The 26753-nt window shown below is 37.8% G+C and overlaps 2 protein-coding genes across 2 annotated transcripts; one reads left to right on the top strand and one right to left on the bottom strand.

The window, feature by feature from the left end:
* The first annotated feature begins 5000 nt into the window (after positions 1-5000).
* LOC145779414 (dolichyl-diphosphooligosaccharide--protein glycosyltransferase subunit TMEM258-like) lies at positions 5001-12781 on the top strand. The gene is made up of 3 exons (XM_082590999.1): positions 5001-5130; positions 5574-5702; positions 12640-12781. The coding sequence occupies exons 1-3, from the start codon at positions 5128-5130 to the stop codon at positions 12757-12759; spliced, it is 252 nt and encodes an 83-aa protein (XP_082447125.1). The 5' UTR covers positions 5001-5127; the 3' UTR covers positions 12760-12781.
* Positions 12641-22264, bottom strand: LOC145779412 (double-strand-break repair protein rad21 homolog). The gene is made up of 15 exons (XM_082590998.1): positions 22026-22264; positions 20029-20153; positions 19680-19784; positions 19433-19539; positions 19121-19210; positions 18884-18973; positions 18391-18492; positions 18111-18238; positions 17685-17898; positions 17229-17452; positions 16971-17072; positions 16429-16569; positions 15837-16062; positions 15535-15611; positions 12641-14914 (listed from the first exon to the last, which is right to left on the bottom strand). Exons 1-15 carry the CDS (start codon positions 22167-22169, stop codon positions 14723-14725), a joined length of 2067 nt encoding a protein of 688 aa, XP_082447124.1. The 5' UTR covers positions 22170-22264; the 3' UTR covers positions 12641-14722.
* Positions 22265-26753: the final 4489 nt, after the last annotated feature.

Raw genomic sequence — 26753 nt, forward strand, 5'->3', positions numbered from 1 at the left:
ATTATGCTAAATACAGTATAACCTTTCTCATTTACCTATGCTGCATAGACGAGTGGTGAGAGCGCTGGAACGGCAATCGAAAGGGCAAGACACTGTCTTTCGCAGGACACTTAAAGGCATGCCTGAAGGTGGACATGAAGATTGGCTTCCTTGCCTTCCGTCCACTTAATCAAAATCTTCAACCACCGGGCGTAAGCCTGGATACGACGACGATTTACCTATGCGACATAGCCAACGCTTAATCAAATATTTTTATTCCCGCTAATAATACAGTGCCTATATTGTAATTCTTATCTCAACAACTCAGCGTTCTGCCATTGCTTTAATGATGGTGTTCACAAAGAAAACAACAAAAATTATCTGAAATTATCAGTAAATTACGATAATTATGTTATTGTTCTTGAACAAACACGCCTAATTTGACAAGCTTGATGGATTTCACAGTATGCACATTTTTACTACCAATAACCCTTAAGATTACTGATAAATTTTCAACCATTTTGCGTTTTTTGGAATTTTTTCAATTATTGCTGACTTTGCTGGAAACAGCCCTTTAAGCAGAAAGCAAAATACAAAGTTTGGAATTTTTTATGGTATTTTCATTTGATTTAATTATTTTGCCTACTGCACGTAAGCGGCAGTGTAACTCAATTGATAAAAGCATCCAACTAATATCTAATTATAATATAATTATAAGCATGGCGGTTACCTCAGTGGTTTGATTCTGGATCAAGAGGTTGAAGATTCGATACCTACTGCCGCTGTTGCGATTCTATTCATGCATAACTTCCAAAAAGTTTTGTCCCTTTACAGTACATTATGTTCGATTTTTCGTCATGTTGATGAAAACAGTTCGTGCTGCATGGGGTGGGGCAGCGCTAATCGAGAAAAAAAAAATTATCGTTATCGGACATTATCGGCGATAATTTATCGTTTATCGTTATCGCTTAACTTTTTTTTGATTTATCGTTTATCGTTATCGCTTTAGGCATTTTTCGTTTATCGATTATCGCTTAACTGAAAAATGAGTTATCGCGCCCAGGGATATCTAGAACAACGGGATTGCTGCAGTGTTGTACGCGTCATTGAAATAATTTGACGGCGTCAGCGTCAGCGCGAATTGCCTAAAAACTTTACGGCGTAAAGGACTGCGTAAGCTCTGAAAGAAATTGACGGCGTCAGCGTCAGCGCTAATTTCTAGCGCTATTTTTTGCCAGCGTGTCATAAAATGGAAATATTTCAACCAAGTTCATGCTAACAATAGCTATAAATAAAGAGCAAGTATTATGTTTTGAGACTGTATTGTAATTAGCTGCTCAGCCTATTAGTTATTTCCTTGCAGAAAAACAAGCATTTCAAACCTTTGTCTGATAATCTGCTGCGTTTGGGACGCATATTCAGGGGCGCCGGAGCGATTTTTGACTGGAGGGGAAGGAGTATGAAAAAAGGGCACTTTTGTTGCTGAAAAGCCCATTTTTTTTGTAAGTTTTAAGATAAGATATAGTGATAATGCTCATCTATCAGCTCATTATCGAGTAATGATACAAGTGTCCGCTATACAAAGAACAATGGCACGGAAGGGCATCATGCTATTTTATAATGATGTAATATAACTTATTGTGATGGAGAATTTTGTGTCGTGATTATTATTTTGAGGCAAAAATAGAACATTATAATTAGGCTAAAAGCGAATAGCATAAATTGTTATATTGCAAAGCGTGCAGTAGCTTACATGACCTTAAAAGGGCACCATTGCCCCCTCTTCCCTCCCCATCCACAGAAATTTGAGGGCAGGTGGGCATCCGCTCCCCCTACTCCCCCCCCCCCCCCCCCCCGGCTTCCGGTGCACCTGCGCATATTGTCCTTTCCAAGTGAAAACATGCGTTCCACAGCAGCGCTGGTTGGTATTGGTGGGTTGTATTTCCAAAACAAGTTGAAAACGTTTAGTGGGTTGTTTAGCATGTTTAGCATGTATAATTCTTTTAACGAGGTCCACTCCACCAACATCGCTCTTTTCAGGGGCATAGAGCTCTTGAAATAAAGTATATTCAACGTCCGCGATGCCATTCATGGATTTTTCGCTTTTTGTCTGTGATCCCTCGTTCTCAATACATGGGTGCTCACCATTTGGCGAACTTTTTCCGCATGTATTCCAGGGAGCCATTCCAACCAACGCAAAAGCCGGTAATTCGGATGAGTCGCGCTGGCCAGAATACATTGTGAAACTCTTATTGTGAAACGAGATTTTCCATGAAAACAAAAAATGACGCTTAGCGCTTGACGCTTAAAATCGGCAAAATAATTGACGGCGCTATCACTTCCGTCAACTGAAAAATAAATTGACGGCGCTAGCCTTAGCGTCAACAAAAAGTTGACGCCGTCAAATGACGCCGTCAAATTGACGGCGTCAACGTACAACACTGACAATAGGAGGGTTACTGCATCATTACTGCACAAACTAAAATGTGGATTTCTCAACATACAACCCATTTCTTGTTTTTAAAATGATGCTTGAAGATGAAATAATTTAAAAAAAGCAAACAAAATTTGAAAACGTGGCCGTTTTTCCCCAAACCGCCACCAAGTGGTAAAAATATACAAATTTTAAACACAAATATTTTTAATACCACTTACTGGATTTGAATTAAATTTTAACAGAATGTTTATAAGTATCAAGACTGAAGCTCTATCGAAGGAAATAAAGATATTTTAAGAAAATAAAAAGTTATTCGAATTGTTGCATTTTTTCAAAAATTTTTGATCCTTGGACATGAAACAAATGGGTACCGACAGCATCATGGACAAAATTTCCAAAATTCTTTGACGAGAGGCTTTGCATGTTTACTCTGTCTGATAGTGTTAAAAATTTGAAAGCGATTGTCAAATAAATGAAAGAGATAATTTCGGATTAAAATTTGGTACTTGGTCAAAAATCACATTTTACGAAAAACAACAATAAACATTTTCAACACCTTAAAGCCTCCTTTATCATAAGTAGACCCTTTTTTGCCTCTGCTTGGGTTTGTAATTTTTTCTTAAGTGCTTTTAATGTTTTTCTCCTGGCCTTGGATGTGTCAAAGCTTCTTTTTCTTGATTTGTCAAGTCAAAACTTGTCGAGTATTTGGCAGATTTCTGAATATGCAGAGATTTTGATACTGTCTTGTTTTCCTAATTTTTTTTTGCTGAAGTAGAAGGTTGGCAAAAAGGGCTTTGATCTTCTGTTGTTGGATGGCTTTCTGGTGTACCGGAAAGGTTACTCTTGTGTTACAGTAACAGTTCATCAAGTTTACCACCATTGTTAGACTTACAACCAACCTTATAAAACTTTCTTTGTTTAGCAATACCACGAAATTGAATTTTCTTACTTCTTTTCGTGTTTTTTTTATTTCCTGTTTTTGATGACTAAAACTTGCCCAAAAGTGATGCAATAATCAATTAAATATGAAAACTAAAGCTGTGTTCAATACTCAATAGTCTTGGATGACTAACAGCAAAAGTTTGCTTTAAAATGATTATCTTAAGATATAGACAAGGTCAGCCATTAGTTGTTGCTATGGGCGTTGCTAGGGAAGATGCCTAGGAGTGCCCACTTTCAAGACCTTATTTTAGCTTCACAGCAGGGATATCTAGAAAAGGCGACTTCTCAACAGCGTAATTGACACGCGCTTTCGCCTTTTTCATTTTCGGGCGTTAACAGCGCTGACCCTTCTAGTGTCCATCGCTTTATCGAAATTTGCAAAGTCAGCAATCCCGTTGTTTTAGATATCCCTGATCGCGCCCAACACTGGTGACGCTTAACAGGTTAAGGGTTGGAAATTTTATGTGTCCCTCAAAAACAAAGAAACTATGCAATATTTTGAAGTAAACACATTGCTAACTCAACTGGTTAGGTTTTACTTGGAATCTATTTTAGTGCTGATAAAAATATGAGATGAATATTTATGTTGGAATAAGATACTGCGTTTACGGTGGCAAAAGCTTTGACAATATTGTCCGCCCCGATAGTTCAGTTGGTTAAGAATCGACTTTGTGCACGAAGAAACCTCAAATCAAGCAGATTTGATTCAGCTCTAAAGGAATCCCTGTCTAGAGGTGTGCATTTGAGCAAAAAATTTTAAAGATCGATCTCCATTCAGTATCACCGTTTGGATGGAATAGTTCACACACAACAACACTTCAACATACAAAAACTTCGCTCTGACAATCTTGGCAACCTGGACTGTGTTAGTGGTTCTAAGTATATACAAGTATGAAAACTGTCAGGAATAACATATCAAAGAATTTTTCAGCCTAAGGATAATGATTCAAACAAACCAACAATATTTTATATAAGTTTCCGAACCTGACGGATTTATTTATTTTTTATCATGGCTTCTAAAATTGTTTTTCAAAACTTTTTTTATGCTAAATTTACTTGTCTTGATTTTTTTCGAATTAAGGTTATCACTTGAGAATTATGTAACTGCGAGACCAACGCGCTAACCACTCGGCAGCCGTGGCCGAGTGGTTAGCGCGTTGGTCTCGCAGTCGAGAGCCTGCATGTTCGACTCCAGCCACCTGCACTTGCTGTTGTTTCTCTGGGCAAGAAACTTTACGATAATTGCCTCTACCTAGTGATCGATTTCGAGTAATGGGTAGTACCAAATTTAAGTCATAAGTAAAGTAGACAACCGGAAAACAGACATTGCCGTCGGCTGCAGCGTGGGTCAGGTGTATGTCGGAAGGCGTACACCGATGCATAGCGCTCAAGTCCGCTTTCCCGCAATGCAGGATAAAGATAAACAAACAAACAAACAAACAAACAAATGTTCAATTTTAAATCGTCTTTCATGGAATAAGTTTTGTTGTGTTCGCTTCTACCTTTTTCTCGACCTTTGCTATGTTGACGTGTATTTTTTTTGATATGATGGTCAGAAATAAAAAAGAACTGAACTGAACTTCCGAAGTACTCCCCAACAGCAAAAATAACAAACAATAGTTAACTGGTTACCAGAAAATAAGGCGCTGCAACGTCAACAACACACGTATGCGGTCAAGCGTGAACGCTTTTAGTGAAAATCTGTTTTCTGAGTAAAAAAATTTTTTGCTACTTTTGAAAAGTTGAGATATAACACAAATTCAACAAAAATGGTAAGCCAATAGTGTTTCAAAGATGTGATTTGAAAATTTGACTGCTGCTAATCATGCAAACATTTCTCAAAACGCCCAGAAACAGAATATATTTTACAGAAGTGGCATCCTAGGCCTGATCACAGAGAGTGGCGTTTGCATTGTGATTAGAATTCATTGTGCAGGTTTTATTCTATAATGGGATGGAAAAACTTTAAGTACTAGAAAAGTAATAGTTTATATCAATAGTTTTGCGTATCTCTGGGTGCATAGAGCAACAGTAGTAAAGCTTCATCAATTTCAAACTTCTATGCTGCCATAATTCATGTTTCTTGAGCATTGAGCAATCATTGTAGATTTTGTGTCATTTCGTTTTGCAACATACTTGACACCTTATAATAATGTGAATCGAACATACTAAGAATCTGTAAAATCTTTGTATTCACTTTGCAAACCATTTTCAGGATGCAGTGTTGGATTTGTCAACTATGAGCCGTTATGTCTCACCAGTCAACCCTGCTATTTATCCACATCTTACATTAGTACTTTTGGGGATTGGACTTTTCTTTACTGCATGGTTTTTTGTATATGAAGTAAGTACATCTATCATGCATAATGGAGCAGTGATGTATCAATCTTGATATTGTCATGGTACCATATGATATCGATTGGGTCACAATTTGGAATGCACTGTACTGCTTCAGTTGTACAAAATGCAGTGCAATCATGTTTAACAAAATCAGTATATATATAATACTTCTAAACCAACAATAAATTGTGCATGTATTTTCATGCATAGAATGACCACAGTGTTGATGTCTTCAAAACAGTTTTTTTTTATAATATTATTGAATGACATGAGTCTTTCATAAATCAGCAGTTATCAATCTAGCAAATGAGCAAGTGCTAACTAAGCAAATGACAGTTTTGCAAGTGATTGAGTGAAACTGATTAACAAGTCAGGATGTCATGATGACTGAACAGGAAAGCTGCAGACTGCTTCCTTTTGTGAGTACCGTAATATTCTTAAGGACTTCCATAGAAATATTAAATGTTTATGTGAAGTCTTGCAACAATATTCAATGTAGCGCCTGTGGCTTTTCCCAAGTTCCGTTGCGTCTTATTGTCGTTGTGAAATCTGTGTATGTTAGGAATTTGAAACGCTGGCTAGAATTTGGGCGTTTTCTTAAAGGCCTGCGGCTTTTTCTTATGTTTCCTTGCATCTCAGTGCCATTGTGAAATCTGTGTTTGTTAGGAATTTGAAACACTAGCATTTGGGTGTTGTACATCTGCCACATTGCTTGAAGCATTCTAAATCACACTGAGCTTCATTAAAATCAACCGCTCAGTGCTAAAACAAAGTCTGTATAGATATGGTTTTGGTCTGTCAATTGGGTGGTGTGTTATTTTAGTAAGCTCACCACGGATTCTTTTTCCTGGAAGTCACAGTGTCGATTTAGTTATGGTTATAGTTTAGTGTTGTTTATGTTTTGAATCAGTTCAATTCGTTCTATTTGTGATCAAGGCATTATTTGGTTGCGACGTTTTCAATCTGGAAGTTCGTTACTTTTCTTAAGTATCATCCCCACTACCAAGCTGGTACTCGGGATGTTGCTGTAGCATTTACAGCTAGATATGGGCGGATGTTCAGACAATCCTACGTCCGCTACAGACGTCCCCTAACTATGTCCGCTACATTCAACCACATTGTCGGCTTTATAATTTGTTCACTTCCACCTAGATTTTCTACTCTGAAACCTGCAGTTTATATTGTTCCAGGTGTTTGTAGCACAACAAATTAAATGTTCTAATGGAAGGCAAGCGTCGTGATACCCATCTTCAAGGAAAAGGGTGATGTAATGGATTATGGGTCATATAGGGAAATAAAACTGTTGGAGCATGCATGCACTGAAGGTAGTGGAAAGGGTGTTAGAATAGAATAAGATCTGTCGTGAAGCTGGACAAGATGCCATGTATATTTATGCCTGGGAAGGAAACGACAGATGCTATTTTTATTTTGAGAAGGTTGCAAGAAGAATGTTGATACAAGAGAAAGAACGTGTACATGTGTTTTGTGCTGGTTTTTTTTTTGCTGAGACTTTTCGGTCATTTGTCCAAAATGACTTGAAAATAATTCGGTCATTTTTTCTGATGAAAATAGTTCCTTTCAAGTAGCTGATATGATACAAACCAAAATTTGCACTTCCTGACTTGCTACAACATTAAGTTTCGCTGAAAAACGTTGTTTTTTTTTTTTTTGGACATTTTGACCGAATTGACTATAGGGTCATTTCATTATAATTTTAAGAGAGAAAATACAGGGTCCTCAAAAATTTCTCTTTTTTATATATGCTAATCAGTGTGAAAAATGATGAACAATAAAAAAAAAAATTTTGAAATTTGTTGAGTGGTTTTCGAGATATAGTCGTTGGAAGTTTTCACCACTAGGTGGCGATTTTATGACCGAGCGAGGTGATCCAGCAAGTCTTTTTGTTAATATATGATATGTTAGTGACATTTTGAAGTGTAAATATATGTATCTCCCTATTTTTGGGGTCAAGGAATCCAATTCTGAGGTCTAAAATGCATTTAGATCAACCTAAGTGGGTCTAAATAGCATTTCAAAATCAATTTCCAGACTTTGCATATGCCAAACTTCTGGAGCCCTTTTTGGCATGTTTGGAAAAGTTTGGGAATTTATTTTTTTTTTAATCATGATCTATTAATCCTATTCTATTAGGAAATACATGATTTATAATTTAGTATTGACCATAGAGAAAGTTAAGAGTCTTACAAGTAATCTTGTAAATTTCATGCAAAATTTATATCATACTGTATAATTAACAGATGGATTACTTTTTAACATTGTTAAGAAATAATTTTTTTTTATTAACTCATCAAATTTATAGGCTATTGCATGAATGATGTACCTGATGCCTTATTCAATATTTAATCATTAATTAAATTATTGTGATAATACCAAGGTTTTGTGTAAATAGCGGTCATCAAATACTAACCGAAAATACAAATAATGTCTTATTTTCATTTCTGCTATCTTAAAAAGCACACAGCTGAATATGAAATGTTAAAACATTTTACTATTGTCATAATGAGTTTCATACCTGTAGCTGTAAGCCACTGTAAATCAATGATCTTGAAACAAATAACTAATACAAGGTCCCGGTTCAAACAGACAAATGAAGAAATTGTTATTATTTTGACAAGGTGCAAATTAATCAAAATTAGCAACAATGTTACTCCGGTCACTGTCACTGATTCGAAAGGTACGTCCTGTTGAAGTTGCTGCAAATGGTATTGAAATTATGCAGATAATTTCTGTAAATGGAACCCAACATTGATCTTTATCAGTCGGCCATTTGAAATCTAAACTTGGTCCAGGTGGATGCATGAACATAACGTGTGCATCCATTTCTTCTTGATTAATTTCGTCAACAAGACCTATCCACCATTGACCATCAAACTTACAAGCAACATAATCATTGACATTTGTATCCAATATATTAATAACATTTGGTACAGCATTAAATGTGTGCACTCCAGCAAAATGTTCATCCTCACTTGTTCTCTTGTATCCAATAGAAGAACAAGAAAGGGGTTGAAAATGATGAAAGGAACGGGTACCAGGAATTGTTGATCCAAGTTCAAAACGCTTGGCCATTACAATACGTTGTTTTTTCAAAGTAAAATGCTCAAAGAAAAAGAAAGTTATTCCTGTCATGTGTGATTTGCAGTATTTAAACAATGATTCTGCAGTTAAAATTTGGTTATGACATGGACGTTGTAAACTTGCTCTGGCGGCCGTACGCTTAACAGTACCTCCTATCCCATCACAAGGAGATTTGCCGTGACTTGTGGCAAAAAAGCTCCAAGTTGCCTCAACTTTGAAATCTGATTTGTGAAAACAGAGATTCATCATATTTTTATAGTTTTTGTACTGTCCACCACATCCATCAGAGAAATATTTCAGAACTTTGACCTTGTTATGAAATTGCGTGGCAACATAAGTTGACAATTTCTCCATCAATTGATACACAAATACGACATCATGATCCAAATCATCAGATATAATACACAGGGATTGTTGTTTAATCTCACCATTTTCCAAATAATACATAGCCACCGGATGTAGTGTACACTGACTTTGATTCCAGTGATACGATTGTATTTCATCTTGTATCACAAATTGATAATTTTCAGCAAAATCTAACAAAAGAATTACAGATTTGTCATCAAGTTCCTCCTTCTGTTTTTTGAGAAATCTTGCTTGGCATTTTGCCAGAAACGAATGGGAAGTTAAGTCATCTATTGCAGTCACTAATGAATCAAGGAAGTTAGAACGAGGCAGAATTAGTGTATCAAGGCTACATCTGTCTGTTGATTGCCACCTTTGGAACTTAATCTCTTGTTCTTCATCAGAATCTTTGGCAAGTGGTGTGACCTGTTCCAAATATTCTCGAAGACATTCCTTTCCAGGGCAGTTGTCACACCGATGCATCATGCAAACTCTATTATCAACATTACACACTATCTTTGCCATTAAGGACTTGTAGTCATCGTTACCTGATGTGTGTGCAGCATTAGCTAATAGCAAAGCATTCTGATGATGTACACATACACATACTGAATGCGTTCCACTGGACGAAACATTAACACACCACTTTGGTCTCAGGGAAAAAAAATTGGTAATTCCTATTTGTTTGAAGGGATGCTTTTCCAAAAATTTGGCATGCAGTTCCTTCACATTGCAAAGAAGCAAACGTTTTTGTTCATAGATATTTTTACCAATGCTAACACAGTCTTTTTTTCCAGGCATTATCCTGCTATTCTCATCATCTTGGTAAAACTTCAATACAGCTTTCACCGTTTCATCATCAATTCCAAACCTTGTTTTGCGTGTTGGATGTCCCAGTATGCCATGCTCTTTTCGTAATAAATTTGCTTCTCTGATTAGATATTCAGAAACTTTAAAATAAATTGCAGCTTCAGAAATTGTCCAGTTTTCCGGTATTAATGTGAGAATGTGTTTTTGCTCATTGTAAGATTTGGTGGCTTGTAATTTATCTCTTATCAGTTCATTTAATCTATCATGTGCAGCAGCCTTTTTCTTCAACAGGGCAAGTTCTTTCATGTTAATGACACTATCTTCCTCCATTGAAATCTCTTCTACCTCAAGCAATCCACTGTACAAATCCCCTAGCTTCTTCTTAACTGTGTTTATTTTTTCTATCCCTTGATCTGTTCTACGGCGTTTTGAGAGACCATGTGAGCTATGCATTGGTGATAAGTCAAGTGCATCCAACGTATTGTTAACCTTAGCCTTACTGACTATCTTTTTCAATTCACTGGAGTATTCAGCATCCACTGAATCGTCTGAGGTTATGCTCTTGTCATCATCTGATGAAGCTACACGTGGTATTTCCAGTGCTGAAATGGTCTTGTAACAAGACGCACACATTCTCCATCCTGGTATGACAAATAAGTTTTTCTGTTCCATTTTTTCAGCAATTTTTATTGATATTTTGTGGGTTCCTTTTGCTTTGTTTTTGTGTGCATTAAGTATATTACAACATTTAGAAAACTTTCTTTCGAAGACAATTCCAAGAAATAATTTTTCATGATGGAGACAAATTGTTGATAGGTCTGACTCTTTGTGAGTGTATCTGAGTTCAGATCTCCACAAAATTAATTTTTTGTCACTATCCCCATACTCGGCAAATGCTTTTAATTCCATTTTCCTCACATAGCTCATTTTGTGACAATTTTCATCGTCCAATATAACTCCAAGACTGCAGGGTTCCATCTTCCTCAAACTGACGTTTGCAACACAATTTAATACAGAATAACAGAATATATATTATATATAAATTAATTCATGTATCATGTAAGACTTAAATTCTAGAAAAATACAATATTATATATACTGTCACAATAATTTAATTAATGATTAAATAGTGAATAAGGCATCAGGTACATCATTCATGCAATAGCCTATAAATTTGATAAGTTAATAAAAAAAAAATTATTTCTTAACAATGTTAAAAAGTAATCCATCTGTTAATTATATGATACTTGTATAAATTTTGCATGAAATTTACAAGATTACTTGTAAGACTCTTAACTTTCTCTATGGTCAATACTAAATTATAAATCATGTATTTCCTAATAGAATAGGATTAATAGATCATGATTAAAAAAAAAATAAATTCCCAAACTTTTCCAAACATGCCAAAAAGGGCTCCAGAAGTTCGGCATATGCAAAGTCTGGAAATTGATTTTGAAATGCTATTTAGACCCACTTGGGTTGATCTAAATGCATTTTAGACCTCAGAATTGGATTCCTTGACCCCAAAAATAGGAGGATACATATATTTACACTTTAAAATGTCACTAACATATCATATATTAACAAAAAGACTTGCTGGACCACCTCACTCGGTCATAAAATCGCCACCTAGTGGTGAAAACTTCCAACGACTATATCTCGAAAACCACTCAACAAATTTCAAAAATTTTTTTTTTATTGTTCATCATTTTTTGCACTGATTAACATATAAAAAAATAATGAATATTAAAGAACCCCGTGGAAAAAATCATGAATTCTCTTAAAATTATAATGAAATGACCCTATACAGTATTTTTTTTGGACATTTTGCTAAAAAATTGGTCAATGACAGATAAATGACCGAAAAAAACCCAGGTTTTGTGGACATGGAAAAGGCGTTTGATAGAATTCCAAGAAGAGTGATGGAATGGGCACTGAGAAAAAAAGAAATACCAGAGGCACTCGTGCAAGCAGTGATGAGTCTTCATGATGGTGCAAGGGTGAGAGTTTGCGTTGGATCTGCTCTCAGACGAGTTTTCAGTGAAGGTTGGTGTAGTGGTGTACACCAGGGTTCCGGGAAAACGAATTGACAATTTTAAGTAGAAATGAGAGAGCAATGGTGAGGGTGGTGTGAAGCTGACGGACAAAAGGAATACTGAAGAACTGATGAACTTGCTTGAGTTAAATGAGAATAGGTTGGCGAAGGAGTGAGGTGGTATGGGCATGTTTTAAGAAGGGATGAAGATGATGTTTTGAGAAGAATGCTGGAGTTATGGGTCGTAGAAAACAAGGAAGACCCAAGAAAACGTGGAAAAGGCAAGTTGAGGAGGAAAGTAGCAAGGTGGGCTTGACAAGAGAGGACGCGTTAGACAGATCGATGTGGAGGCAGGGTGTGAAAGAGATTGCGGCACTTGAAGGTGAATTTGGCCAGCCTCGGTAGTCAGTAACATCACCAAATTAAAACTGGGCTGCTACTAACCAAAATTAAAGCCAGCTTAGGATTTTCTCAGAAGCTGTTGGAAAGTTTAACTCGGCAACTGATAACCCAAGTTGTCATATGCCAAGTAGTCTAACCATTTGGAGTGTTTTTGCAACCAACACTAGAAATTTAAAACGTGTAAAGGTTTTGTTGTACTGATGTATATTGAAAGATAACAAGAGTGTGAATTAATCTTGTAACTTCTTAGGTCACATCAACCAAATATACGAGAGACTTTCAAAAGGAATTGCTGATGGCGTTTGTCGGATCAGTTTTTAACGGATTTGGAATACTGTTCTTGCTCCTGTGGGTCGGAATATATGTATAGCACCAACTGGCAGTCTTCATCGGATCCAATGAGTATTGCGATGACAATAATACTGAAGCACAGCCTCTTGTTGAACTGCATTTCGTTTCAAATGTTTCCTATAATTATAGTTGGCAGTGAAGACTGAAGACCTTCCCATGTAATGACGCAAATGATGTTTTCATGACGTACCACATGTTTTGCTGCGATGTTGTATTTACTGAACATCAATATCGAATGCGAATATACAAACAAAACGCTTGAAAATTTCATTTCGATGTATGTACAGTTGATAGCAACTAGCTGTTGGCAGTGTGGTAGTTTCTATGAACGCGGTGCAGACGTCACGTGATCACTGATCTGCCATTGGTTTTGAGCTCATCTTGACGGCAGTTGCAGATGTGCACCTTTAGCACCGCAAGGTCGGTAAATAACATTGAAATTGTCCTACACAGCTCTGGTACATAGAGGTTGTCGGACAAAGCAATCGGTTGATAACTCCAAAATAAGAGGCTAAGCAAATTGCAAACATATGTCGTCATACCCACCGGCGGACTGTGTCACAATTTAACAATATCTAAAAAAATCTCAAGAGCAGTATTATAATTATTTTCAGCTTGGAAAATCTGCTTGTTGTACTAGAGTTGCCAAGTGGTTATCCCAAATACAAACAAACGTTTACGTTAAATTGTAAATGACAAATTCATAAAAAAAAACTTGTGAGAGTATAGTATGTGATCCACACGTTATACGTTTGCACGATATCCCGATGTGCATCGTTACCACTGCAACTGAAATCAGACACCGTACCAGGCCACTAAACGTGGATTTTGACCATTTAGTTATTACATCAGAGTTAAGATATTTTGGTTACCGTACTTCACAAAATAACGCACATTGGTCGCATGCTTTTCTGATATCACAATAGTACGACATTGAAGGCTCGGAGGAGGATGAATTCTTTTTTTTTGTCCTTTCTTCATAATCTTGTATTTTACAATTTTTCCATAAAGGCGAAACGGTTTCGCCAATTATCAAGAAAGCTGCAGCAAAATTTCATGTCAACCACTGGTTTGCGTTGCACTCTGAGACACTTCTCCCTTATTTGTATAAAAATAGCTATTTCAATATACAACACTACAAACCTGTACAAGAAAGCAGAGTGACTGTTAGTGATAAAAACAACGGACCATCGAGATCCTTAGCAACCTGTTGTTAAAGCAAAATCTACACGAGACAACTGTCAAATTGTAAGAAAAATCACTTTCAGTGTTAACTTGGAATTGCGTTGGTTTGTTTGTTTGTTTCTCTATTAACGTCCCAGCAGCAAAATCAGTCCTTTTCACATTGATTTAACGTCTGCAGAAGTTGGATCAACGTAAAACGGATCTGATTTTGCAAACTGAGGTGATGTCAACTCCCAATAAGAATCAGTTCAAACAAAGTGGGCCATTTTAAGGCCAGTGGTCCCCAACCTGGGTGGTTAAATGCATTGCTTCCAAGAGGAAAAGTACTAAAATCCATTCACATTTAAAAGTGATTAAGGAAAAAAGCGTCATTTTGGTCACTCTTAGGAGTATCGTTAGGAGGGGCTAGCAGACATGCCAATTCTTGGAAAGAGGTCAGTAACTATAAAGGGAGTGGGAACCACTGTTTTACTGTGAAATCGTCTTTTCGGAGGCCACTACAACTACAAGATAATACAAATACACAAATTGTGGTGCTGATAATGCAAATAAAAGGTTAAAATTCTTGCACTAAACATTGAACGTAACATAAACAACTATCAAAACGAATTGCAATGACGTGTCATCTAAACCAACAACGGGTGAAGTCAGCTGCCGCATGTACAATCACTTCCAACGCCAGTCGGCAGCAAATCAGTGTCATCGATATCGGTGATGCCGATCAGCCCTAAAGAGTTGCGTGGCGCCAAAAATCCTCAATTCTAAACCGAATTCTTGTTCAACCGCTAGCAGCAACATCACATTAGAATCGACTCAAACTTCGGTCCTTGGCTAATGTAGACGTCTCCAAATGTTTGGCTTTGCACAAGGTGGGTGGCTTCCTGCTTTGCGAGAACCAGCAGGGAATAGAACTTGGAGACCGCTTGCTTCCTCGTTATTCCTTCGGTCATTTGGAATAGGGAAACTTCTTGCTCATGCTTGAAAGAGCGCTGAGAAAAGTGAAGTTTTGCGTGAACGGATTTGATTGAATGAAAATTTTTGGTTAAAACTAACCGTTCAAATACAAAGATTTAGCTTTCATTCTGGTCAAAGAGGTGGTATATTAATTGATGAACTAAACTTTCAGGAAGCAAAATGGTTAGAACGCATGGTTATTGGTTAGCCTAATCAAAAAATAAAGAGCCCAAAATATAGATGCGGCAGCCTAATAACTAAACCTATGTTCACATTATTGCTCAGCAAGCGTTTCGAAATTTAAACTGTCTTCATCTTTAGTGCTGTTTAGAATTATTAATAATATAAATGCTAAAATAACGCTATTCATTTAATAGCACTGAAGACAGACAGTTTAGTTTCCAAAACATGAGTTTAGTATCTACATTTTAGGCTCTGTTTTTTGACCAGATGTAACTTTTCAGGTTCAAAAATCCTTGATTGAAAATAATGTGCAGCACATACACATTTGGCAACACTGAATGGAGTTCAAGAATAGTGTACCGGTATTGACTTTATGCTATTAAAAGGCACACCTTATACAAAAAGAAAACTTTTTTGGAACGAGACCTGAATGAAAATCCAGCTATAAACCCTGCAAGTGATCGATACTTACTTGCAGTGAATGCAGCAAATGTTGCGTGCGTTTGTTCCATCGCAGATCATCGACGTCATCGGCAAACGACTCTCCTTCTGCGGATGAAGCAATCAATTACCAACAGCGGAGAAACAGAAGTAGAATTATCAAATTCACTGTTATTGAGGCTAGAGGCTAGCACTAGCTTTTTACCAAAACATAAACAGTTGAAACTCTTTCCGAAAACCACAACAAAAATTTAAACTTAGTTTTAAAAGCAAGAACTTTTTTTCTTGAAATACATTTTGGCATCTAAACAAATGCAATGAAGCAACATGCACCTGGACTTGGCAGCATGGGAAACTCGCTCATTCCAGTCTCGTTCAAGCTTGGCATGTCAGTTGCGGGGACGTCCAACCCCGAAAGCATCGTATTTTCGGGAAGGGGGTTTGGATGAGGCGTCTGGCCTCCAATATTCTGTGGACCAGGCCGATCTCCAACGCTGGAGCCAACACTTTGCGGGCCCACACTGTAGGCCTCGTAGTCATCGTCAGAGTTGTAAGCGGCCTGGAAATGACAGGAAACTGATGATGCACATCATCTTGTGAAGCAGATGATTCAGCACATGAGCATATTTGTAACTTGCAAATGTTTTAAAGTGCATAAGGCGGTAGTCTATATAGCCCATCCGTTTCATAATTTTTGTTAAAAATAACTGCTCAAACTGGTTAACCAGACTCAAACTGCACTAACCAATAACTATCGCGCTTCAGAACTTAACCTTCTTGCAAACGACAGTGCGCTATGTAAAAGCTGCTGTCGACCTATCATTCTTTTCACATGTGAATTTCAATAAATTGATGCATCCAAACCGTTTATACGTTAATGCCAGTTGAATACAACCAAAAAAACAAAAGGCGTTGTTGTACAAACCGGCATGTTGGCTTGGTTCATGGAAGGGTCTTTGTCTTGCATGAGGACACTCTCTGTGGGGTCGACCGTCGTGTGCGAGTGAGGGTCGATCCTCATGTCGTTGACCATGTTGTCGTCACGAACATCCGGGACAGCGGAAATCTGGAAAAACAAAACTTCGAATAAAATGGTCGGTTTGGACGAGAATTTTTTATTCTGACAAAAATAGTAAAACGTAAGATAAACAAGAATTCGTGCTTGTGGCAGGTGTAGGTTATATAGGGGTTGCTGGCAGTAGTCGGCCAAAGGTCTTTTGAAAAAGCCTTTAAATAATAGATATCCCAGTTAAACGGCTTCTTTTTATGTAAAACCGTCAAAAATTTAAGCTGATCTGTTCGAGGTGACAAAGTATTCATTTCGTGCTGCAGACTGTTAAGTTTTTGAAAAGCGGCTACTGAATCAAAAAAGATCGAGATTTCCATCTTTCGATGGCTGACAATGCTGAGTCAATCGAACACCAACAGAAACGTCATGAAGATACGAGAGCAACGTGAGCCGGTTACCTCTTGTTCATTGGAAACCTCGCCAAACTGTTGGTGAAGCTGTGTTCCAGTTACATCAAGAAGATCGCTGGGAATTGAATGGTGGAGGTTGGAGCCGAATAACTGAAAAAGAATAAAAAATACCTTGTGTTAAAATGATAAAATTTATATTCCTTTAACAGCCGAATCTAGGAAACGTTTAAGTAATGATAAATAATGGTTTATGACTTGATTAAAACAATATCAAACCACATTTAAAACGACTTTCACCGATCAAACCTTGTTAATATCGTCGCCTGCTGTCCTGCTGGGTAAGGAGAATAACTTTTCCACCCCTCCCATCTCCTTCCATTGCATGAGCCGTTTGGTCGGTGGCGCCATGTCGAGTGTGGTAACGATGTCGTTAAAATCTTTCAACTGGTCACGCATGGTCTGTCCGTCCAACTCCATGACGTGATCAACGATTAGCTTACGTTTTCGACGCATGCGCAAGTCACGCACACCTGCACAACATGGTTGACGTGAGATGCGCACTTCACAACAAACAAAGTAGAAGAATTGAATTCAGTATTGAAAGAATCAGTCTCCAATACAAATAACCTGACTGGCTAAAACAATAAACGTTAAATCACAAAATATTGCTTCGATCAATGACAATTATATTTTTAGATGCTTCATGTCAACTGTCATGATGAACATTTAAAACAACGGGCACTGGTCTGGATCTATACTCGCCTGTAACATCGAGAGGTTCAAGAGCAAAAGCCTCTTCTTCGTTTGCCACCAACGTCGTTTGATCCTTGCTGGTTGTATCCTCCACAACCTCCGTCCGGTTGGTCACATCCTCCTGCTGTTGTTGTTGTTGTTGATCAACGTTTTCCTGATGTTGAGCTACTTGATGTTGATCGACTTCCATCGGTTGTTGATCCATCATTGCAATTTGCTCAATCTGAAAACATTTAGTTGAAATTTTTAAAACTTCATAACCACCAAAAAAGAAATTGATACTTGATGAGCGTCAATGACTGGCATCTAACTTCTGGATGGTGAAGCTTTTGTGAGGCTATTTTGAAATTGGAAATGATTCTCCAAACAGCAATTCGGAGAAATTGCTACTTTACAATAATAGAAGTGAGTTAATAACAATTTAAAATGACTAACTGGTTGATTCATAAATCCTTCTGGTACGTTCTCTTTCAAAGTTGCTTCTTCATCGATCTGAAGAGGTTGCTGAGGAGGAGCTGGAGACATTATTTGGTTATCCATGGCTCCTTCTGCGTTCTCCATAGCTGTAATGATAAGAACGTCACCATGAACACCCTTTAGCATATATCCTTGAGTAATAAGGGATAAGCACTAAGATCGAGGAAAATAAAACATTTTTTTATAATTCACGGTGACAAAGTGCATTATTAACTGAAAGAAGCAAAGATTCTCTTACGATTGATTTCTTCCTCAACTGCTTTTCTTGGCGATCTCTCCCCGAACAAACCTCCATCTTGCCCCTCTCCAAACAAGCCAGGACCCTGCATAAAGCTTCCTCCTATATAAAGAAAAGAATGTTGACAGAAACTTGTTCCTATCACTGCAATATACATAGTGCGCTGTATAGTCAACTGAATTTTTCGACATTTATATATCATGCTGAATTGGGTTTTACGGCTATACAGTTACATTTCGCTTGCATTGAACTTTTTTGTAAAAAATTAAACACAACACGAATAAGCAAAATAGGAGGCTCAATACCGAATAAAAAAGTTGAGAAATATATTATAAGGAATTAAACTGTACAAGAAACACACCATTTGTTTTGATTGAGAATTTGTTATGGTTAAGACTTTCTCACAAGCACACATTAGGAACCTAGCAAACGACACTGCACTTTGCCGTGCTTAAACTACTCTGGTAAGATTTCACTTATTTCTAGCACCAACCTAATATCCCTTCATCTCCCATTCCCGCACTGAATCCTTCTTTCATCCCAGATGAGTCCATTCCAAACCCGACATTTTTGCTTCCTCCTTCTAAATTAAACGGATGCAAGTTAAATGGTGCAAATATAACTGATTTAAAACAAAACCATCAGTGAGCAACTGAGCATTCCGAGCAATGTATTGCAGAAAGTTAATTTAGTAGTTTTCGTATCAACACTCATTTTCTAATTAACTCACTGCCGTCGTCGTCTTCTTTATAAAACATATTTTGCAAGTCCCCGGCTGAGTATCTGTCTTCTGCTTCTTTTCCAAACTCCATCATGCCACCTAGTGACACATGCATCGATTAAACTTTAAAGCAAAGGGCCTTTGTAAAATACGCACATGCCGAACTAAACATTTAAAGTTGATGCAATCACAAAATTAATCAAACAACATTTTTTAATTCGTTTCATAGTCATTATTATACTTGCTGCTAGAATTCACGAGATGTACTATATTTTTAACAGAGAAGTGAAGAAAAAACAAAGGGATTAGTTATCATACAACCTCCAAATCCTTCATCCAACCTCACAGCTGTGGGAACTTCTTCTGGCATTGTGATCTCATCGATGCGTGACTGATTCAAAGTCAATTGGCGGTTAATGTCGAAGTCTCTGCAAAAAAACTTTACTGCTCAATCAATACTATAGCCTCAGTTTTGAACTGATTCAACGTTTTGTTTACGAAGATAATTTTTGAAACAATGTAACTGATGAATTGTTAGGCTACATTCAGCTAAGCAACTTGCGCGTACGTGATGTCTGGCAATGGTGTGTCAAAATTATGAAATTCTTCCACGAGATAGATTTGATTGTGCTGTGCTTCTCTGTTTTCTTCTGGTAAATCCACAACACCTGGTCTGAAAGCAAAGTAGACTTATTTTAAAACCATGCAGGAGATTTTAAAATTCTTTATCGAATTGTACATAACAAGGCATTACGGTATTTTCATAAAACTTACCAAATGAATACGCCATGATGCCAATTGTAGCATACGTGGAATACATTTTGTGAGTTGTATTTTAAATTTCTAAAGCAAAAACAGTTTCATGGAGTGCTTGCAATTTAATAGTGTTATTGGCAATGTAGCCACAAAGCACTTACCTGAAAGCCATTTTTATTTTCACAAACGCTTCATTACAATCAGTGAGCAAGTACTTTGCTTTGCGGTTGTAGATGCGCACAACTCCCAGAAGGAGATGACCAGATGTGCGGAGAGCCATCTTGACCTGACGTAAAACATATATATATACATATAATAGTTCAATAGTAAGTAACACAATAACTACTGTCATAACAGAGAGGTAAATCATTATGTTTAAATAAAATATTCTATAATACTGACTAAAGGCTATTGGTTGGGTTACCAATAAATTTAAACTTTGTTTTTACATAACTTCATGACTTTTACCGAAGGTCTTAATGACCATAACTTGTCTGCTAACGGTGCACGGGAATGAAATAATGGCACAGGAAAAATGGCAGAAAAAAATGGCACGAAAATAATGGCACAGGAAAAAATAGCTCAAATGCAATTAGGGGAAAAAATGGGCACAATGACATTTCCTTCTTTGCTGAATTTGGAGATCAAGGAGACACCTCATTGTGTTGTGATTTTAATCAAATAAAGAAAAGAAATTAAGCAGCAAGCACACAAATTACAATAAACAATGCGTTGTTTTGTTACTTATCATCTAAGGTGTGACATACCTAACAGTGGAAATCAAGGAGATACCTCATTGTTTTGCGACTTTAATCAAAAAAAGAAAAGACCTTGTCACCACCCACATTTACAAAAACAATGAGGACTTTAGACAGTTCTGTGGTGAGATGGATTCTTTGGCCCTACTTCCAGTGGATGATTTATGTGATGGCCTAGCCTATCTTCATGACCGGTGTCCAGTGTCCACCCGATGCCTTGCCATTCCTATGTTACTTTGACGCAACCTATATCATTGGCACCTACCGCCCAGACCGTCGATGTCATCAAGATGATGCCACGGTCAACTTGCATCATATATTTCCTCATCACCCTCTTGAGGTCTGGAATACGCATCAGGCACATGTCAACAGCTACCCAGAACCAACAATGTTGATCTATGTTGAAGAACAACAACGATTGAAGAACCTCTGTGAAGGCTACATTGTGGGGCGCAAGACAATTGCACAGTTCTTGTCTGGTGCCAGTCACAGTATTCGCTTTGGAAATGCTTAGTGTAAATTATATGAACAGTCGGCCATTCTGGATGGACATGTGAACAGTTATTAGATATATGTTCAACATTTTATTTTGCATAGCCATTCAATGTCACAATACAATGTGTTTGTCATCAAGTTGCACATTTTTTTTGTAATAATTTAGTTTGCTTGCAGCTTAATTTTTTTTCTTGATTTGATTAAAGTCACAAAACAATGAGGTATCTCCTTGATCTCCGAATTCAGTAAGAAAGGAAATGTCATTGTGCCATTTTTTCCTCTTTTGCATTTGTGCCAGTTTTTTTCTAAAATCGTCTGCTAACACTAGTGTCAAATATATTTTTAATCATTAAAAAGTTGGAACGATTTGCAACCACTGTTTTATATTCCTTGTAAGACACAGCGAGTGTGCTGTGGAAGCAGGTCAAGGTGTTCTTCAAAACAGCCAAGTGATAACATTGCTATTGTATGATTGTAGTAAGGCTCAATTGCTCAACAATAATAGCAAAAAAGTCCACATGTTTGTTGGTTCATGTGCAATAGTTTTGTGAAACTGAAATCTTAGTCTAATTGTTTACTGGTAGTTTACATTTTATGAGTTACACCTCACAGAAACAATAAAACAATTTCAGGTACAACACTGAAAAGGAACAGACAGTCAGTGTACTGTACCGGTAGTTGAATTTATTCTTTTACTAACTACAGTTTTGATTTTTCTCACCTTTCATTCATTATTTGATCAATATGTTTAACGCAAAAAGTTTTCTAATATGGGACAAAGAAGGTTGAAAATACTGGTCTATCAACAAAGGTTGAAAATACTGGTCTATAGACACAATTCTAAGTCACAAAATATCTGCAAATTATATATATGACGATTGACAAACACAAAAGCTAGGACTAACCTGTGGGCTAATGATAGTCTTGACACTATCTTCTAAGTCAGTTTCAAACACATGAGCTTTTGTAAGTTTCTTGTCCCAATGTGCAGCAAGCCATATCCGAGCAAGTGGACCACGTTTGCTCAATACAAAGTGAGCATAAAACATGTTTCAAATTTGTACAAAACTTAGTTTAAAGAACACCGTTCAAGAACGTTATTTAAATAAATTTTGTAAAAGTCAAAACTCAGATTATGAAAGAATAAAATATCTGCAAATACAAATACTTGATTTGATCAAGTATATACATCAAAAAATGGCATATTTATTATTACTTTACTCAATCTGACAGTTTTTTCCTGGTCCTCACAAGAGACCATGGTTTTGTCCAAGCACAGCTTAGCTAACTTGACAGTGGATAACTAGGCGTTTCATGCAACTCAGGGACATTTTTATGGTCCTAACGAAAACGATTTCTTGCAAGTCAACAACTTCAATACCTGAATCGGAGCACGTCTTTTAGGTGCAGACAGTTAGGTGCCTGCCAAATAGTTGCACACACTGTAGCTTCAGGACATTTAGGTGCAGAGCCTGGTCAGTGGTCACTTAGGTGTTATTTCCAGTAAAATCTATTTTATTAGGTGCTTGATGTACTGCAGGGGAGAGAGGCATTTGAAATGCTTTTCGAATCAAAACAAATTAAAAAAACGCCCATTTGCTAATTACAACCAGCAAATTATATTGTATAAGATTAGCCTATCATACTCGACAATGACTCTTAAACAAACTGCTTTTTTGTGTCACATTTTTTCATCAACTTGCGGGACTTGATTTTCTGGCGAATGAGACCATCTCCTCGTTCAAAGCCAGCTACCTGTGCTGATGCTTTGGTAATCAACTTGATGTGTCTTTCAACGGCTTGGTTGTGGCATGGGTGATCTAGAATCAGCTGATCACTTCTGATTTTTTCAAAGTTGGCATCAGTCAAGATCTTGATGGCCGGTGGTTCTTGGACGTCTGTTGAATTTAAATTTACCATTTTGTAGTATGCCTTTGCATTGAGATTTACTTCAGGCAGATGGTATAATCGAATGTTACTACTTCTAGGCACAGAAGCAGCTTCTGCACCAAAATCTTCCTCTTTACGATCAATATTCCCACCTTCAAAATTTCAATTTGGAATATCAAATGAGGGTATCTTTCCACGTAATGCCTGTACTTTACTTACAGCAAGTCTACGGATTTCCTCATCACTATCACCCAACATTGCAAGTATGACATTCTCTGGATGTGCAAAAAAGGCATTTCTCTGCATAACTTTCAACACAATCTCTCTTACTTTCCTGTTGGAAACCTTGAAGATTCTCTGGATCAAATTGAAAAAATTCTTTGATCCATGCAGGCCTCGAAATTCACGGCGGTCATGTTTGCCGTCACAGCATGTGAAGTCCGCGAGAAGTACCATCTAGATCGGTCATATTTGTCTGCCGAGAAATAACACAGGAGCTAGCGATACAAATCGTCATTGCATAGCATGTACAATTGTTGCAAGATATAATTTTCCGCGCATTCTAGCGAGCATCTCAAAAAAGTTACTGTATCTAGAGATGTACCGATACCAATATTTTGGCCGATATCGATATTTTGGCCGATCCCTTAGTGTTATAAAAAGAAGCAATTTTGATATTTGCAAGTAATTATATCAAATGCTAAGTTTTACCTTATTTGCATAAAACTATTAAAAAAAGCTTTGAATTGGCATAATATGCCAAAAAGAAGCACTGTGGTGTGATCTTGTGTTGCAGACACTGTTTAAAGAGGTACGTCGTGTGATGACTAGATCCAACTGGTGCCATCGTTGTGATCTGGGGTGTCGCCAGGATGCTTTATGGATAGCCTTGTTTTGGAAGAAAGTGTTTGTTACACAAAGGTTGTGGTAGCAGCAAAGCTCGAGGAGCCTTTGCCCGTTGTCGTTCATTTTGCCAATCCCATGGTGATCCAGCACATTTTGCCAAAACTCATTGTCTGCCCCCACCCTGACGTTGAAGTCCCCCAAGACGAAGATGTGCTCTGATGCTGAGATTTCCTGAACAGCCTTGTCTAATTGCTCATAGAACTGATCCTTGGCCTGCAGTGTTGGCGCATACACACACACGAGGTTTGCAGGACCTTCATGCGTGGAAAGGCGCAGTGTAAGGATTCTTTCTGTGCCTCCCGTAGGGGGTTCTATCATGTGCAGCATGGTATTTCTAACGGCAAAGCCAACCCCATGTTCTCTGGTTTCATCCCTTGCTTTCCCTTTCCAGAAGAAGGTACCGTATAGGAGTCCTCCTTTAGGGACCCACTGTCAGGAAGTCTTGTTCCTTGCAAAGCAGCTATATCAATGTTCAATCTGTAGAGTTCGCGATCGATCACTGCAGTCTTACGAAAGTCCTGTATATCTCTTAAGTCGTCGGATAGACCAGTACGCATAGTTCGTACATTCCAGCTTGCAATACAAATGGCTGGAGTTTTCTGTTTACTTCTGTCATTTCTTACTTTGTTGTCTGGTGTATGGCATACAACCCACCTATCGAGTAAGACTCTAAGCTCCACACACCCAATGAAGCAGGTAAGTCGTGACGGGTCAGCACCTAACTGGCCGGGGGCTGCCCGGCTTAAAGCGGGCGGTAGCTGTATGGAGGTCTTGCGCTGCCCAAAAACACAACAGGACCCCCCTCCCTGCCTCTCCGGCGTGGTCCGAGGGAACGCAAAGCGTGACACTCGGCGACGGTTTGGCTGCAGGAATTGCTGGAAGGATGTCAGAGTTTGACAGTCGACCGCCTCACGTACTCCACTCCGGATTTTCTGTCTGGGTTGACTCCCGTAGCCTTTTCCAGGACTGGATGTAGCCGCAAGACAGCGGAGGTTTTTGAATCAGGGTTTGCCTTCCCCTAGACGAACTACCGTCCAAGGCTGACGGGCTCCGTCTGTTGTTGTACTGTCTTTTGTCTGACCTCTCACCTGTCCAACATGGTTAGACCTGCCAGGGGCTACGAGCCCCCGTCGGTATAGCCCACAGGATCCTTGAGGTACTCAAGCCTCCCCACCACGGCAAGGTAACAAGTACGGGAGAGGCTGACACCGCGGCTGACACAGTACCACCGCGGCTGACACAGTGACAAATTAGTCTAAAACCAAAAAATCTCCTAAAATTCAAAATTAGTTGTGTTCAAGTTTGACGCTTACAATAAATAAATTCCAAAATACGCCACAAAACCAACCAACTTTGGAAATTTATAGAGCAGCAAGGGGAACTTCAAATGGGCAACATTAGGTGCCAAAGGAGCAATATTACGTCATTATGAGTGACAATGGACGGATTTGGAAGTCCTTGGCACTTGAAGATTCAAGAATCCAATCCCAACTCAATGTTGTGTCATAATAGTAGGTTTTAGTAATGAAAGGCCACCGTGATTGAGGACTGGGGTATAAGGGAAGAAACATTACATCATAATTGGGGTTTCTGAAAAATTAATGAAGGGTTTGCGCAAACTCTCCAAATAGGCTATCATAATTGATAATAAGATGTAAAATGTAAACCAAGTCATTTGTGTAGTCGTACAAAAACTATTCGACAAGTAATGTGCAACCTAAGGGCGGTAGGCACTTTAACATACTGATATCCCATTGAACCACGAACCATCAACCAATCAGAAGCTACGCTGTTCATGACGTCATCAAGGTTGCGTTTCTCGGAACAAAGGAAAAATGCAACTTCCCACCACTGCTATTGCTCTTGTTTGTTGTGTAATTACCAAAAAAAGTTTAAAGTAATAATTAACTCTCTGGCTGAATGCTGAAATGGTCACAATTGGACGGACAACCTAACATCTGATGGTTCGTGGTTCGTTCAATTGGATATCAGTATGTTTAAGTTCCTACTCCTAAGGGCGCTTGTCGTTTGGTTGAGAAAATGTTGCCAGGCCAAGACTACCCAGGTACCAAAAATGTATAATTTTGCATCGTTTTTACGTTGCTAAACGTTTAAAAAACCCATGTAACTTGGTTGTTTTTAGTAAGCTGGTTCTATCAGTTTGTGATTTAATTTCCACCTTTCGTTGTAATAAACTCATCAAGCTTAAATAATCTCAGAGTAAGTAGGCTGCGCATTGCGCAACGAACTCCCACAGCCACAGTTATCACTACTTGCTGCTGACAAGTCAAAGAAAACATCTATGTCTTTTGATGTTGCCTATTTGCGTCACATGTTTGTGCTTTTTTTTTATAGTGATACTTGCTCTTGCTATTTCTGTTACGTTTAGATGATGTCACATCATTATGCCGATTTGAGATATAATTTAATTCATGACGTTGTATGGACGAAAAACTTTTACAAGTTTTATAGGCCTACTCTGCTGAGAGTAAAAAAGAAACACAAATGATAAATATTGGAGAAATTGAGTCTCCTTACACAACTTAAGAATCGAACAACGCAAAACTGCTGAAACAAAACGTTTTGTTTAAGTGAAAGAATCACTGTAAGCAACCAATGTTAAAACGTGCGCGCAAGAAGTCATGGGAGTGTGACGTATCAAAAATTTGAACAGGTTGTTATTTTTCTACATCAATGTGACGTTAGTTACTACTTTAAAAAAAATTATACCTTTGCTTCTGTAGAAAATCCGCAGCAAACGCCTTTTTTACGTGTTTAGTATCGGCCAAATTTTGCCGATACTAAAAAAATGGCCGATATCACCGATACCGATATAT

Source organism: Aplidium turbinatum, chromosome 11, assembly GCF_918807975.1.
Source record: "Aplidium turbinatum chromosome 11, kaAplTurb1.1, whole genome shotgun sequence".
NCBI lineage: Eukaryota > Metazoa > Chordata > Ascidiacea > Aplousobranchia > Polyclinidae > Aplidium > Aplidium turbinatum.